The following is an 18,008-nucleotide window of genomic DNA, read 5'->3' on the forward strand; positions in this document are numbered from 1 at the left end:
CAGAGCCTTGTTCTCAGTTTAAAGGAAAGCCATGCAGCAGAACTGAAAACAGCTTTACTCAACTCGCGGGCCCCGAAGTTATAAATTAAGACGATTTATTAAAATGATACCATATTATAGGCCCAAAAAACTTACCTATTGCAAATAGATTCATTTTATAATCAACATTTTTTAACAAAACTGGTCATTAGTGAGACACTTGACAGTCCTATTGCATGACGAACCTTTCAACATCAGCTTTAATTTTGGTTTTTGCAATTCCCAATTTGTCGTCCTGCACTGATCTTAACAGATGAAAACAGCTACACGAGCTGCGAAATACAGACGACATTTACAAGCGCTGTTTTCTGACACTTGGTACTTATTTTGCATAACACAGGTTAGCACGGCATTACAACTAAGGTACGCCAGCAGCGTAAAACTAGGTGAGTCTCATGTGTCCCGCGGGCTGCGGTTTGGAACCCCTGGTGTAGGCCAAAGGCACACTTTAAAGCGTGAAACGAAACCACAAGCCTCAGCTGCTGGGAGGTCACGTTCTGCTGACGTCACAGCTGTTGATTTGACCCTGGTTATGTGTTCTTGGGGTAGAACTGCATCTTCCCAACTAAGCCAATGATGTAACGCTTTGATATTGTTCCATACACGACGCTACAAAAAGCAGACCGCCTTCTTCAAGCGAAATCCACAGTGAATGTTTCTAAAGCGTGCTGTTCGGTTCTTATACGGTATACTTAACTCCATTTGATTCTTCCGCTGAGAAAATGAACTCTCAATGATACAAGATTTCTTTACCAATGTTTCTGCCCCTTTAGTTTCAAAAACTCGATTAACTTTTTACGATTGTATCAAAATGCATGACGGGATTCAATTTATGGAAAGCATGTTTCATCATCCAAAATCACTTAATAGTTTTAGATGAATATTATTACGAGTAAAATGCGCTACAGAATGTTAGGTGTGTGACAAAAATAAACCTAATTCAAATCTGTACTTTCATTGGGAAATGTCTCTGTCGTGGTTTGTCTCTAAATACGACACTGGATAATAATGTGTCTCTATATAGTACAACGTTTAGAATAGCAGCAGAACTGAAAAATTGATCTTTTCACGTGATGAGTGGCCAAAGCTCACTTTTCTAATGGTACACGGCTCCAACGAGAAGGTGGTAGGTCTTACTTGTGCGAGAACAAGAAATGCTATGTGTCAAGACAACTTGGTTTACTGTCTACTGAACAAATTCTGCAGCGGTATTCATAACTCAGTGCGACTTCTTGGTGAAAGTAATGTTTCATGTTGCTATTTGGTGTTACTGGATTTTATTGTGTTCAAAAATGGAAAATAAATGATCAAAGAATCAGATTCTGCACAGAAGACTATGAAATGCCTGTCAATTTTTTTTTTTTTTTTTTTGGGGGGGGGGGCAAATATGAGGTTGGAACTGGCGGATCTGTACACGGTGTTGTCAGGTTGTAAGAACGAAATGTTGAATTATGCGTTATCGATTTTAAGACAATAAAGTTCAAAAGGCAGAATCGGCGACATCTCAATAATAAATATATTTTTTTTCTCTCTCTCTCTCTGGGCGATAAGTTGTCACTACCCGCCTACTAGTTTGAATACCGTAATAGGTACTTCACAAATTTGGAATTTGGGAAGAATTTTCAGTGGGTTTTCTTGATACTAAAATGATCTATAAAATATAATTCAGTGATCTGTGTGTGTGTACAATTTCCTACAGTACAGATTCTCGTTGTATTAAAGCTGTAAATTGTGAAGTACTGTTGTTCTAAAGAAGCGAATACAGTAAATGTATTCACACATCACAAGCAATTTGAAGTGACAATTAGGACGGAACTGTGTCTTCAGAGATCAAACTACACAGCCCGTTGAAGCGGCAGTAGGGGAAAGAGGTCAGCTGGGCTTACAGAACCTTTAGCTCATCTGCGTACAGAACGTCTCAGTTGCGACAGTGGGCACTTGCACGCGGACCACGCGCCAAGAACATGCCTACCATGGCCACTGCGCATCTCGTGAGGGTGGCTGTCGTGATCTTGTGCTGGGAAACGTTCGCCACCGCTCACGTTACCAAGGTAAATGCATCTTTATCATGTTGGAAGCGATTAAAAATATCAAAGAAAAGACGAACTCCAATTTGCGGTAAACAATTTTGAAATTCGTTCTATTTTTTCTTCCTTCATCATGTAGATTCGCCTATGCCATTAATTCTCAATTCAGTCGTTCATAAAATCAACCAGACAGTTAAAATTCTTACTTTCCATTACAAAATTTTCCAAGCGTTTTGAGGAAGACAACTAATTAACCAATATTGTGTCAGCATAATCTGAAAATTTAACAATCTATTATCAAAGTCTGCAATCGAACACAATACCGAGGAGCTTCCAACCAAACATTATTAGACGTATAAAATGATATCGTATCTTTCGGATACCAGACCACCAGGTTATTTATCCTTAAACTTTTTTTGTTTAAATTATTCATCTCATGGATATTATGTTTGCAGTACACGGTGGAGTACCACAAGTACCCACTTGAGGTGCAGTTGGACGAAACAAGACAGACGGCCATGGTCACACCTCCAGACACTGCCGGATTTTTGAAGTACAAAACATTACACGATTACAACACGGTGAGTAACCTAGAGTCAGTCCTTCAATGGGGCGCATTTTAGCTATCGTTATAATGTTTCGTTTCTTCTTCTTATTAGGTAGGGTAGCGCTTGTTTGTACGTTCACCCACTTCTCTGTGCGCTAGATACCGCGTTGTTGCTATCTGATGCCTTTCCACTTTCTTTACGGAGTTAATTCCAGACGTTTCCAAAATTTCCCTGCTAATCTTTGAGACCGGATGTTTCGTTTTAGTGGTTAGCTTTCCTCCTTAGTATCGGGAGGTCCAAAATTCAAATCTCGGCAAAAAGCCTGGCTACCGTGACGTTTCAGTGATTTTCCTCAGTCTATCCAAGCAAATTTTGAAAAATAACATTGCGGCCATGACCGAGTCCGTTCCAAAATATTCATTCTCAATTCATCCCACCATTCATGCCTTACAAATTCGGAATTTTATTCTTAGTCTCTAGTAATTGTGTCCATGCCCCCCCTTGTCCATCCACCTAACCTTTCAAATCTCAGCAGGTGTATTGGTCCTGAACGTCATATTTAGTAAGAACCAATGGTCGATAAAATAGCCCGAAATATATTTGCGTCATTAAATCAACTTCACGCATAACATCAAATGGTACTTGCATGCTTAAATGAAGGTATAATTTGCATGCATGTTTAAAGTTTTCAGACATCCTCTGAATACTGTCCTGTGTACACGTACCACATTATGGTACAAGTTCTGTAAATTTCTTGGTATGAGATCAAGAAAAATGCTCTCTTCTAGAGGTTCCCACGGGCAGGCATCTGGTGGTGTGACGTCTGAAGAGTGGGAAGTTTATGAGTGTGGTTTTTCTGTAAATGAAGCACCATGGGAAAGTTTGCTGCAATATGCCCCATATTATCCTGGCATGTCCTGCTGAAATCGCTCGAGTTCTGAGACAAGCATTTCAGGCTTAAGGAGAATTGCACAGTAACGTTCTTTGCTGTAGCAATTTGAAGATAACATTTTGTCGAACAGTAACCCCAAATAATGTAAATTGCACTTCGTCTAGCGCTTTGTAGAAGAATTCTGCTTTTCGGAATTTATTCACCAACATCTAAACTGAAAGCTTCACGGCACAACAACCCAGAAGACAGTGAGAATCTGAAATCTCTTGCTTCAGTGCTTGTTCCTTTTTCAGCTTATTGACTGTAATTCAGTTTATCGCATCGTAAAAGAGGCAAATTATTGTTATTATTATTCGAATTTGATTACAGGAAATATATTAGTACAGTTCTTAACTTATAATTCGGACTGCTCTTGGCTACCGAAAACTCATTCGCTTGCGAGGATTATAATGAACAAGGGCAGTTATTTTGTACGCAGCAAGATGTTATCATATGCCATGAACAAAAAAGACAAGTATCCAGCTGAAGCTTCTTCGCTACGTGATGCGTTCCACTTCATCAAACTACGAGAGACAAGACGCCCAGATATCTTGTGTTGGAACCATTGAGGAGCAGAAGCTGTACTGTATTAAAATAATTCTTACATTGACAAGGCGTATGTACTCATATTATTTGTGACCTGTGGTAGCACAGCCCGAAGGCCCAGCACTGATAACACTAAAACTTGGCAGTGGACACTATTCTATCTGAGACACTACTTGCAAGCCCCTCCTTATTCTCACAGCCAGCCTCCAAATGACACAGCTTAATGTTATCTTTCTATCTCCTTCTCCAACTTCAATAGGTTTCCTAGTTAAAAGCCGATGTGCTTCGTAGTCTTCCCCATCCTAGCTACAAGAGTAACCGATCGTACAGTTCCACTATCCAGGCACCACTCAGTGATCAGTACAAACCACGCATTTCCTTCCTAAATTCTGTGCTTACTTCGTCCTTCTTAAATCCAAATTTATTTCTGGGAATTTAGAAATTTGCAGGTTCTATAGGACGAGTATGAAGATAGCAGCCTTCTGGAATGTTGAGCCGTGTACTCTTCGCCCTCATGATGGAGGCGGTAGAGATGCCTCTAAAACGTTGGTAAACTTCCACGATATTACATGGCGCAATACCCCAAAAGACCGTCATCCATTCCTGGGAAAATTACCCGACTTCCCTTGACATTAATATAGTCACCATTAACATCACTGAACTATTACGTGGAATAGTCAGTCTTAAAAAGCTTATAGTCGGCCACGTAGTCGAGAAATGACCTGCCATTTATTGCGACTGTAGCTTCACTGCTGTGACATCTGCTACTGGAATTAACCCTGAGACAGGCGAATCCACTTCACATAATCACACATTTTTTACTAAAATCACAATTTTAATATTATCTCAACATCTATGCTTAGGTCTTCCTACTAGTCCGTTCCTTTCAGTTTTTCGACTAAAATGTTTATGCGTATTGCATGTCCCCCATACACACTTATCCTTTTTGATTTGGGAACCCAAATAATACGAGAATCTGGTGAGCAGCAAGTAGCCTTCGCCATTACTGGAGATCTGGGCACAGTCTGATTATGTCTTCCTGTGTTTGTGTTTCTTACTGGGGAAACGACGCGTCTACGAGGTTCTTGCAGTCTGAGGTATAAATAGAAGGACGCGGGATGCTAAAAGAGAAGAAACTGCGCGAAATTCTAAGAGAATCCAACATTCCAGCATTTGTTCAGATTCGTCGATCTCACTCATACAACAGAGCATATTAAAAACGGCCAGTTTGGTTGTAAATGGCAATCGCATTGACGCAGAAACACCTAACTGCAATTTACCGAAATTGTAACATGATAACGATGGTAATTATGTTCACTGGCAACTCATTAATCCGCATCTGTCTCTCTGTGAACAACTGTTCCGCTCTATTAATACCTAGAATCGACAGTAGGTCCGCTGTAACTGTTGTATGTGATAGTAATAGCTCCATCTTAATTTCATTCTTTCCTCCTCCTTCATTTTCGAGGTAGTCTGTGTATGTAGCCTGTTTCGGTCTATGTAAGACATTCGTAGGCATAGGCTACAGGGGGTAAAGTCACTGTCATCTTCATATGCAAGTCTCACGTGTTCTTTCAAGTAAATAACAGGTTCAACATTTCATCGAGTAATATTAACATGTCCACTGACCGAAATTTTAGCCAAGTCGGAAATTTTCCCCACTACTCCCACTTCCCCCATAACTGTAAGTCGTTCAAAAAACTTTCCCGATTTCGAACACAAAGTTCGTGACACTTCTTGCATTTTCGAAAAAGAAATCTTCTGTACTACAAGGGACATAATAAACCTTATTATGACAAGCGGTGGATGTTTCAGATGGCGGATCACACCATCGCAATGCACCACACAAAACACTCTGTTTGAGCGTTCTATAAGCATGAATATTCTAGGAAATCGGATAAATACGTTACTTGTTCATGTCGTATCAGGAAGGCACTGACCGAACCGAGCTTCCTGGTTCATTACCTCCCTTATTAACCCAGAACGAGGCAAACATCTAATAAACCCAACGCAATGTTTAGTTTGCTTTGCTTTGCAACATGCATGCCAATTCTTAACTGGAGTTAAAAAACCTACTTCGAACTTATGTTTGCTTCAAACTGAAATAGCAGGGGAAAAAACAAACACACAGTTCAAACTAGTTCATGGTAAGGGCCTACTACATGCAACAGCCTAAACATCACATCAGTAAGGCATATTTTGAACGTGTAGGTAAAACCTCACACATTCTAGATTTGGGCATTAGATGGAGGTGTTGGTAAGGGCCATTTTACCCCCCCCCCCCCAAGAAGCATCTGCCCTTTATTTGAGTCATTAGGTTTTCTCGTGGTGCTCCGTGTATTGTCTTTCAGAGTCCTACACCTGGCTATGCACAAGAGGTATAGGCCAGTTGAAATGGTTTTAATATAATGAGAAATTTCGCGTTCTGTTATATAAGATATATTTCCTGTGGCTTTGAATTTTCAGAAAATAACAGCGTACAAGGACCTGGAAAAATCTCTGTGTTACTTGGAACGAATCAAGGACACTGACGGTCGTATCAAACATCAGATGCGACAGTTTCGGCCACAAAGACAGTCGTACAGGATGAGAGACAAACCCAGGACAATGTATGTCTCGGACAAGAACTTATCAAAATATGAGGTAAGCATGAGATGTGTTTAATTTCTGGACACTGGGGCTCTGAAGAAACGTATCAGTTCCACGGAAGAGATGTCTTACTAAGGAGGTAATAATCATTCAATTGATCAAAAAATGTTTCGTCTTCTATGGAACCTGAAGGCTCACAGAAGACGACGTTTATCCACATCCTTAGTCACACGAGTTCACTCGACACCGTATCATATTTCTTTAGACATTAATATTATCCTCCCATCTCCGCCTCGGTCTTCCAAGTGGCAGGCATACTTTCTATTCAGATTTCAGTTTTTAATCTCTTACATGCCCTTCCAACCTTGATTTGATCACTGTAATATTTGCCGATGAGTATATATTATGACGCTCTGAGTTATCAAAAACTGTGTTTCGTTAGATATCTTCGCAGGTGAATTATCACCATATTCATAATTAAACAGAGACCTTTATTGTTTAAATGCTTTTCGTCACAAATAATATATATTTTCAAGTCATATAATAAATTCCAGGTGGTGGTCTTTTGACTTCTAAACCCCCCATGGTCTGACATACATACTGCAGATCTTCCACAAGCCTCACACTTATTTAGCAGCTTTTGGTGTTCTGGTTACATCATATTCACAATAGATTATGTAACAGTCGGTTGATATTTGTGTTCGTGTCAAGGATGTCAAGGATAAATACTGAGAAATCATATCAAAAATCATTTAGAAAGAGCAACTTCTTACCCTCACAGTAAGTTTCAGTCACTGTGCTGGACTGTCATCAGATGATTACATTTATAAAAGTATCTTCATTCCAGCAATTAAAATTAATAACCGCGTTGTAACCCAATATGTTAACATTAGTACACATAAGCTGTAATGTTATGGCTGTTAATGGAGTATATATTAACATCGAATAACTTTAACTATAAAGCTTATTTTTCTTACAAATTTTTAATATCAACAATGTCATGTTAATGGATACCATTTTTACCCCCTGAAGATGACGAATGTGACAATATAACTGAAAGGACTTTCTAGAAATAATTCCCATCAGTGTTTCCAAGCATTGCAGAGACGCTGAAATGCTTGTACAAAATCAGAACGCGAGTATTTAGATGTGTGTTTCTGTGTTCGTACGTATATATTACAGAACGAATTTATCCCCTGACTAAATTGTCAGACCTCGCAATATTCAGAAGAAACCAAAATATTCCTTTGCTATAGATAAATTCGCGAGTGTGCTACATGGAAATGTATTTTTTGGCAAAACAATGCCATTTGAACTCAAGGGTATTTAACGCTTGTAATATTATAAGCGATTAACTCAATAGTCTATGACATAATACGACGTTTATCAGCGGACTAAGGATTACATTTCATTAGTCATTTGATATCTATCAATAATCATCACATAAACTAGCGATAATTGTATATTTGTAGATCCGCACCGAAGTTATCACTGGTTACATCAGAAGCAACTACGATAAATTTCGGTTCCATATACCTGCCAATTACGACAGTGCATATGGCCCACTGCATTTTGTGACCACCTGAATTATTAGCTGCCAAACAGCAGCTTACGACGCCTACGGTGTCATTTCAAACAAAAGTCATTTTCCGTAGATTTTGCTTGTCACGACTGGAATTGACATAAGTAAAAAGGCCTTGGATTGTAGTAATTAATCTCATTCATCTCCAGACCAATGATCAAGGTTGCCTTGCCTCCTTCATTTGTTCGTCTGTCTTCAAGAATGAACATTAAAATTAAAAACAATTAACAAACGAATAAAACCGTTTAAGCGTTTACTTCCAATTGTCTGATGACCCGATCCTTCTTGATACACCGTATTTCCTCGACTAGCTTGTTGAGGAAAATAAGAATTAAATTCAGGCGACGGGCCTGGTAAGTAAAGTTCAAAATACTGAGGACAATTCTCGGCTTGAAATAAAGACAAGTTTACAGAGCATTACCCCCACACCTCAATATCATATCTTACATCTAGAAAGGCCTCTGCCTAGTCCAAGAATCGCATATTACCAGATTTCTGTAGCGCCATATCAGCTAACTAAAACAAAATGGAACCTCTCCCTTTTCATCTAGTCAAAAAGAGCTCTTTGTGCCCTTCCCCTAGAATAAATGCGGCCGGAGTGTGAAGCTCAACCATCTAGATATTCCTGAGTTTGAGTCGTAACGCGCTTGCAAGTCAAACTAAAATGATGTCTGACAGAAGGGGCTCCAAGAAATTTACAGGCAGACCAATCTATTTCTTGTGGTCCTTCAGTTTCAAAGGTTCATCAAAATATTATGCAGTGTAATAAATGTATTGTTGATTAGCTCTGTCAAGAACAGATTTTTGTAGTGAGAAATGCATACATTTTAGTAGGAAAACCTGAAACAAAAATACTACCTGGAAGAATCAGACGCAGATGTGAGGATATTATTAAAACTGATCTTAAAGAAAGAGTGTGCGGATTGTGAACTGAATTCAACTGGATAAGAGTAGAGTCTAGTAGCATGGTCTTGCCATCGTAATGAACTTTCAGGTTTCATAAAAGGTGGGATATACATTGACTAGCTGAGCGACTATAAACTTCTCAAAGACGACTCCGATCATACTCTGCAGTGTGATATCTCTACAACAGAATTTATGAGCCGTGATTACTCCAGACGGGCTGGATTATCAAACTTTCAGTCCGGCTGTAAGCCCCACTGAACCCTTTCGTGTATAAGGGGCCTTTTCCATGGTGGTAAAGCGGATGAAGTTAACCATATTCCTGAGAAAAAGAATGCACTAGGGCATGGACGTTCTTACAGTAGACTTTATGGCTATGTCATGCAGTCGATTAGTTAGGACAATTTGTAACTTATGGACTGTAATACTTCCACTGATAATCATGTCCAATTTTGTTGAACATATATTCGATTTGCTAAACTATATTCTGGCTTTCGCAGAGCAAGTGTGTAATAAAACATTTGTACGTATTTAATTTATGGTCTACTCGATACTGTCACTAGATCAGATTATATTGCGACGAATGATAGGTTTAATTATTAATTAATGGAAAGGATATGGAAGGAAGTGGTCGTGGTCTAATTTAAGGTACCATCCCGGCATTTGCCTGGAAATACCGAGGAAAACCACGAAAAACCAGTCAGGATAGTTGGTCTCAGGGCCGAGATTTGAAGCCGGGACATCCCAAATACGAAGGAGTGATAACTACTCACCGCGACGTTTGGTTTTAATATAACAGGTAAGAAATAAAACGGATATTCAAAATTTAAAACTTTTCGAAATTATCCTAGTTGTAAAGAAAACTATTATGAGCTCACATATCACAAAATTGTCCCATGGGTCACAAACTGCAAGTACCTGACCTAAGCAGTTGAGAAAGGTTTGTTAAATAAACTGGGGTTTAAGAATAAGAAAACGCATAATATGGATATTATAAGCCTCAGTTTCCTTACCAATTTGAAAAATCGGCTAAAATCTCACCAATATACAGAGATGTATCAAGAAATGTTCATTATTAAAAGCATATTCCCAGGTAATCTTACATCTTCCTTTAAATAATGCATAATCATGAGTTTCCGGCATTTAATACAATTGATTCGTTGGTTCTTTAATGGTGATGTAACAGGATATTATGGTGTAGAATGTATGTACATGATCATTAATGGTGAACAGAGATAAATATGGGCTATCTGGAACTACTTGCCATTCACTTTGAGAAATTAAAAAAAATAAAACCTTAGTCTGGACAGCCATTTCCTGGTTGAAATTCAAATCCAGTAGGGTGCCTTCTAAATACAAGTCACTGCTAAGCCAACCTCTTCGATAAAGACCCTTGAAAAACTTACAGAAACTTCTTCACAAGAAAAAAATTATTTTTATGGAAATGTTTCAAGGTTAGAGTCTCTGCTGCTTGAACATTGAGTTCATATCCCACTTGAGGCATGGATGTATGTATGTCTGCATTTTTTATTGTGTTGTTCTAGAGGCCTTGTGATGTGCCAACTTTTATCCAAGGAGAATGGTTCAAAAAGGTGGCAGAAAATTATCCAGAAAGGCTAAGGCTCAGATCTGTGTGGTAGTAATTTTAGGTTTCTAGATGCCAGGTGTTGACCTTTTCCCTGTTCAAGTCTTCATAATGTGATATTTCATAGGACATCTCCTCTTAAAAATATAAAAAGAAAGGAATTATTATGTTAGATGTACAGGTAGCTAAAATCTGAGATCACCAATTTCTAATTCTTCTTAATGTACATTCCTCAGGTGTGGAGAGTAGCAGGGTCCAGAATCTCCAGTTTCTGTCGTGATTTCCCTGCAACCCTCCTGCAAGAAATGCGACCTCAGTTCCGCAAGGGAATTGTGAACAATGAGCTACCTGATCAAGAGGAACTCCAGGTTTTAGAACCTCAAACTGGAGATGCTTTTTTGCAACAGGTCAAAGGTCGAAGAAAGCGCCAAACTTACACTACCAGGGGATACAGTCGCCGGCACAGGGGCCAGACACAGACACAGTACCTTGCCTTCCAGAATGGTGGGAATGAAGGCAAAGCAGAGGCGGAGTCTTCCCCAGACCTTTCAAGGACTCATGTCAGTAAGTAACTTAAGACATTAATGTCCACAAGAAACATGAAATGTTCTCTTATTATCAGCAGTTCCTTATATTGGTACTGTTTAAGCACTACTTACACCTGCTAGAGTTATATTTAAAATTCCCTTTCCATGCCAGGATAACCTATACAAGACTTAAGTATTTCACTTACAAATTTGCTCACATGAACAAATGATAATATTAAACTGAAGCAGTTGCCAGAAAGCATGTGCTAAAACCATTTTTGGTGATAAGACATGTAAATTTGGTACTAAAGTCCAATGTTTCAGGATGGTCTCTGAAATGTTAGACTTTTATTCAAAACTGTCACAGCTGATCACTTTGTTACCATGAAATCTTCAACCTTACCATTTAAAATAAATCCTTTCAAGGTGCTGTATCACCATCTCAAAGTACACCTTTCCACTCTTGTGAATAAACACAATACTGCATACACAGAAAATTACAAAGTAAAGACCGTCAATATTGTGTTTGTCCCGCTACATGCTGTACAAGCGCTTGGGGTGAGTGGAGGTATAGCTCCTTCCTTCCTTGACCTCGGCACTAGATGAGTGTGAGTGGTCAGCATCACGCCCCAGCCGACGTTACCCCTGGGAAAGGACCCCGGTACCCATTGTAGAGGAGGCTGGGTGGACCCCAGAGCCGGTCTGGACACAGAGGCTAGAGGAAAAATCCTCTGCCCCCGTCAGGGATTGAACCCCGATCGTCCAGCCCGTAGCTAGTCACTATATTGACTGAGCAAACCCTGCTCATAAAGACTGTCAATATACATAACATAATCCACACAATTAGCTGAATTGCTGTCACACAGAACTACCTCTATAACATCCAGAAAAAGGGCACAAATGATGAAAAGTTGCTGCCAACACACAATTCTCAAATGTGTTTTTTTTCTGTGATTATAAGTATACCATCTCTGTCCTCCAACTTCAGTATCACATAAAGTAAGGGACTCTTCCAACTAAACTGGTTATATACTATCAAATACAAAGATAAAATTTAAAGGGAAAAAAGTAGTAGTGGCCTAATTCAAGGTGTCATCCCAGTATATACCTGGAAGGACTGAAAAAACCATAAAACCACTCAGCCAGTTTAACAGGCCACTAGGTCAAGTGCTAAATCTGAGATTGCCAAAATAAGTGGAAGTACTGATCACTAGGTTGCCCTCGGTGGACTAGTGGTTAGCGTGCTCGCCACTGGACCCAAGGTTCGCGGGTCAAACCCGGCCGAGGTTGATGGATTTTTAAGTGTGATAAAAATCTGTAGCACAACTTCCTTTGGAGGGGAAGTAAAGACAGTGGTCCCATGTCATAAATTTACGTCATGTGAAAAAACCTTACGAGCATGAACGAGATGTTTTGTAAGCAAAATTCAGTGCCCATTTCTCAACCAAGTCTCTCCTGATTCACTACTAGATGGCTCTAGCAGACAAATCAGGATTGAGCAGAAATTGTGCAGAGGCAGTGGGCTTGGCACTCACTACTCATAAATGCACACTTAAGACAAAGAAACCTCCCACATGGGACAAGGCCAAGGCTCGGCTCGGGCTGTAGCGCCATAAACAGAAACAGAAACTAGTCACTAGGATGCAATGTTCAGAAAGTGGTGTTCAATATTAAACATGCAGGCAAACAATATTCATCCATTATGAAAGTACTTTATACCCTTTATGCAAAAAATGCATAAAGCTGAGGCTCATGGCTTAGGGCTTTCAAAGTCAGTCCAATTTTCAGTAATTGTTTCTATCATTACACACACACACTAACTTGCATGGTGTTTCTTAAAATCATCACAAACTTTTAAAACAAATTCTTTTGCTTATTATTATATCAACTATACTATATCAATTTTGTAAGATTAGTTTGTTCAAAACATGTTTAAATCCATATACATTTTCAAAAACCCAGAATATCAAAAGTATTTCGTAGTTCAGTGGTTCCCATACTTTATCTTCCACAAACCTGTTCCTTTAAAAAATCAGAATGTGTCAAAAAGTATCTACAGTTGTTTACTTCTGAGAATTATTCCTATGGGTCCCTTTTATTTGAGATATCCATTTGACCTCGTCCTTGTCCACACAGCTAAAACTTTGTATGCTGTTCTGCAAACCATTTTAATTTCATAAGCAACTGAAGCTAGTTCAACTAGACATCTTAACTATGAAACAGAAACAAGCTCCTGAAAGATAAATATTTTAATGAAAATTAACAGAGCAGGACTGCCACCAATTTTAGTGTTTTCTTTAATTTGCTTTACAATATCAAAACACGAAATTTTCTTTTTCCTGCTGGTCTATTTTAGTTATCCCTAGGCTGTTGGAAAATCACATTTTGAGAACCACTGCTCTAGTTTATTCTGAAGAACTTCTTCCTTATTCACACTTCATGTACTTCATTTTCCTTACCTGAAGAAATTTTGTTAACACTGGCTGATGACTTCTTGCATGTGGGCAAGTAGTGTTGCACTCTAGTCTGGTTGATTTTCTAGCACCATCATTCAACAATTATACCCAAAACAGAAACAAAAAGTAAACTGCTGTACACACACAATATCCTCTAAGCAGAAACACTAAGAGATATTAATTTTTCATAAGTGATGTACCAACATGAGACCAATATTTTGCCAAGCCATATACATATACAAATAAAACTGAGGTACTGTATGTCATTGCAGGTGGAACAAATGGAATGGGTCAAGCTCAGAGTCAGTCTGGGCAGGGGAATGGGTGTGAAGGTTGCTTCCCAGGAGGTTATGGTTATGGAACACAACCAGGACAGTTTGATTATGTGCCAGGTGCACCACAGCCAGTTTACCAGCAACCTGTCAGAGTACCAGGAGCACCAAGTGAAGTTCCAAGAGCACCAGGAGTGGGAGTACTAACTGGAGTGCCAGGTATACAAATACCAGATGGTGTTCCAGGAATAGGAGTGCCAAGTGTGGGAGTACCAAGTATAGGAGTGCCAGGTGCACAAATACCAGGTGTAGGAGTTCCAGGAGCCAGATTACCAACTGCACAAATACCAGGTTTTGGAGTTCCAGGAGTAGGAGCACCAGGTGTAGGAGTTCCAAGAATAGGAGTGCCAACTGTGCAAATACCAGGTGCTGGACTTCCAGGAGCACAAATACCAGGTTTTGGAATTCCAGGAGTAGGAGCACCAGGTGTAGGAGTTCCAACTGTGCAAATACCAGGTGTAGGAGCTCCAGGAGTTCCAGGTCCACAAATACCAGGTTTTGGAGCTCCAGGAGTAGGAGGACCAGGTGCACAAATACCAGGTGTTGGTACTCCAGGAGTTCCAGGCCCACAAATACCAGTTTTTGGAGTTCCAGGAGTAGGAGCACCAGGTGCACAAATACCAGGTGTTGGAGCTCCAGGTGCACAAATACCAGGTTTTGGAATTCCAGGAGTAGGAGCACCAGGTGTAGGAGTTCCAACTGTGCAAATACCAGGTGTAGGAGCTCCAGGTCCACAAATACCAGGTTTTGGAGCTCCAGGAGTAGGAGGACCAGGTGCACAAATACCAGGTGTTGGTGCTCCAGGAGTTCCAGGCCCACAAATACCAGTTTTTGGAGTTCCAGGAGTAGGAGCACCAGGTGCACAAATACCAGGTGTTGGAGCACCAGGTCCACAAATACCAGGTTTTGGAATTCCAGGTGTAGGAGTTCCAGTAGGTACACAAATACAAGGTGTAGGAGTCCCAGGAATAGGAGCACCAACTGCACAAATATCAGGTGTAGGAGTGCCAGGCATACACATACCAGGTGCTGGGTTACCAGGACCTCCAGTTACTGGAATTTATCAACAGCCCACTGGGGTATCAGGTGTGGGCATTCCTGTACAATTAGGAATTTATCACCCAAGTCTTGGTGTACCAGGAGGAGTTACAGGTGTTGCACCACCGGGTATTATTACATATCAACCAGGACTTTACCAGCAACCTGGTATAAGAACTCCAACACAAGTTGGTTATCCTGGTGAAATATACCAACAGCTGGGAGGTGGGACAGTAACACAACCAGGGTATGTACAACCTGGAGGGCTTGGCCAAGTAGGTGGGGTGTACACTGGCCAGGATGCATACCAAACTGTTGGTTACACAGCAGCAGGAGATTCTCAGGCTGAGAGCAATGTGAAACAAGAAGACAATGAAACTCGAGCAGCTGCTTCCGCACAAGGGAAGTATGGGGGAGGTACTGCTCAGACCCAGGTGAGTGGAATTTATTCAGGAACAGGAGCCTTCTCTGCTCAAGCACAAACTAGTGACAAAGATCGTGGTGCACAGAGCCAAGTAATTGGAGGTAAAGAAGGAGCATCAAGCACAGCACAGGGACAGGCAGGAAATGGCAAGACTCAGTCACAGGTTCAACTGGGATCATCTAGTGGAGCCACAACAGCTGAAGCACAAAGTGGAGGTGTTTACTATGGAACCAACACCCAAGTCCAGGCAGGTTCCCAAGGAGGAATGGCTGATGCACAAGCCAAAGGCCAAGGTAGCACATCCAGTCAAGCACAAATTGGATTTACACCCTACCAAAAAGATAGAAAAACAAATGGACAGAAATCTCCTTTCCATGGTGGTGGATCAGCTTCAGCTCAGAGTGGAGCATATTCAGGACAGTCACAAAGTCAGATTCAAGGGTCATTTCTGCATGGCATCTCTTACACTGGTGGGGCACAGGCTGGCTCAGGGCAGACAAGCTACAGTAGAACAGCAAGCAGTAATTATGAAAATTTTGGAGGCAAACTAGGATTGGTTCAATCCGGAAGCAGGAATGGTATACCTCAAAATGGCAGAACATCAATATCAAATGGCCAGCAGTCAGGATATCAACAATTTGGTTCATTAAACAACAGTCCATCTTCACATGTTCTCAGTGAGCAACAAACTCATGAAGATGGGAGCGCAGGACAAGAAGTTGTAACTTCACCACATCATAGTGATCACATGAGAGACTATAATGATGAAACAACAAGACAACCTGATGCCTATACAGGCACAGAAACAGGATCTCAACATGGGCAAACCAGCAATTTTGGAATCGCAAGAAATGAAAATGGTAGAGCACAACAAGGATACAGAATTCAAACGTATGATGCCACAGTGAATGACACAAGACACACAGGTGTACCAACACAAACTCAACATATTGTTCTTGGTCCACTGAATGGGCGTGGTGCACATGTAATTCAGGATGTGGATGATCAAGACCAATATAATCCTGGAGATATCCTACAACCAGGTCAAACCATACATGGCACTCCAGAATATACTATACCCAAGGGATATCGAGGAAGAATAACATCTGTTGCAAGTCCTCAGAAGACAGCTGCTCAGGGAGGTCAGTCACAAACTGTTATTGTAACACCTGGGGTAGGGAATGTAACCCACACAAACCCTTCAGCAGAAAGCTATCAGCCATCAGTTATGAGTATCCCAATAGGTCAGCAGTCTGTAGAACGAAGTTATGATCAAAGCAGTCAATCAGGGCATGCTGGTACAGAGAACACACAGTTAAGAAATGGTGGACAACAATCATTTTCTGTAAGAAGAAATGGAGGATACAGCCACAGGAATGGCAGAACTTCAAGAAATGGAAACCATATTAGGAATGGCCACTCCCTGAATTCTTACAACCAACCCACACCCGACAGTTTTGTCACAGTTACCAAGAGTGTGACAGGACAACTTGACAATGGGAAGTCAAGCAGCAGTACAGGGAAATTCACACACACCTATTACACCAAGTCCTCAACATGTGGTTATTTCACATTCTCCTGTAACATTGTTTTTGGTTCAAATGGTAGAACCAAAATTTGCAAACCAAATCCCCCCACCAACCCTGATGGCACTCCATGCTGTTGTTAACTATATGCATCTTTAATAGTATGCAACTTCATATTTATATGTATTTTACACTGCCAATAATTAACCCTTACTGATTGTCTATTGCAGCATACATGCAATCCAGCTGGCCATGTGTGCCACTAAATCATTAAACCTGGAGTTAGAGTCTGGATGGCAGCACTATAGTATGGGGGTTTAAATCCCATATTCCCATACAATAAATGTTAATGTTAGACTGTTGATATAGCCACAAGTTCATGTATACACAACTCACATTAACAATACCCACTTACATCCTATGCTTTATCTGATAATTTAATATGTATGTTGTAAGAACTTGTATTAAACTGCAAATTATTCAGGTTGTAGGTCTATGCAAGAGCCATTTTCCATAACTAAAACTCACAAATTCTCATTTCTCAGTTTAAAACTTCTTACATTAGGATCCACTTTCATTACAGTTAGTAAAAATACATGTGGCATGAAACAAATAGTATAAGATCATTCATAACCTCCTGCTGGAAAGTGGCAAAATATATGGAGAAAATAAGCTACACAATGATTTTTTATGTATTCATTTATACTGCATTTTTATAATGATAATAAAGAGTTAATAAAAATTCTGAATGCAACACTCTACACACCTGATTCAATCCTATCAGCATAATACTGTACAGGCTGAACTATCACTGAATTCAGAAGAGAAAATTCAGCCACCAAGCTGAATACTTGAAACCATTGAGTACATTCTCTTCTTTTAATTCTGGAACTGAATGTTCTTAAAAAATCATATTCTAAACCCAAAAATGTATATAGAAAATATCTTCAAGTAA

General features: G+C 40.1%; 1 protein-coding gene across 2 annotated transcripts; it reads left to right on the plus strand.

Annotated features, from left to right (window-relative positions):
* Positions 1-1,924: 1,924 nt before the first annotated feature.
* LOC110831325 (uncharacterized) lies at positions 1,925-17,802 on the plus strand. 2 transcript variants are annotated; one of them, XM_087351907.1, is made up of 5 exons: positions 1,925-2,090; positions 2,522-2,647; positions 6,558-6,734; positions 10,987-11,314; positions 14,006-17,802. In XM_087351907.1, the coding sequence occupies exons 1-5, from the start codon at positions 2,004-2,006 to the stop codon at positions 17,194-17,196; spliced, it is 3,909 nt and encodes a 1,302-aa protein (XP_087208033.1). In that variant the 5' UTR covers positions 1,925-2,003; the 3' UTR covers positions 17,197-17,802. The 2 variants fall into 2 exon arrangements, with proteins under 2 accessions (XP_087208033.1, XP_087208034.1); XM_087351908.1 differs by lacking the exons at positions 1,925-2,090; positions 2,522-2,647; positions 6,558-6,734 and adding an exon at positions 9,827-9,964.
* Positions 17,803-18,008: the final 206 nt, after the last annotated feature.

This window comes from Zootermopsis nevadensis, unplaced genomic scaffold, assembly GCF_977971745.1.
Source record: "Zootermopsis nevadensis isolate Lab colony 2312 unplaced genomic scaffold, Znev_1.0 Znev_ptg000020l, whole genome shotgun sequence".
NCBI lineage: Eukaryota > Metazoa > Arthropoda > Insecta > Blattodea > Termopsidae > Zootermopsis > Zootermopsis nevadensis.

Coding starts and splice junctions, on each gene's coding strand:
- LOC110831325 (XM_087351907.1), top strand. CDS start 2,004: ATGCCTACCATGGCCACTGCGCATCTCGTGAGGGTGGCTGTCGTGATC. Junction 2,091..2,521: donor CCACCGCTCACGTTACCAAG/GTAAATGCATCT, acceptor TTATGTTTGCAG/TACACGGTGGAGTACCACAA. Junction 11,315..14,005: donor CCTTTCAAGGACTCATGTCA/GTAAGTAACTTA, acceptor ATGTCATTGCAG/GTGGAACAAATGGAATGGGT.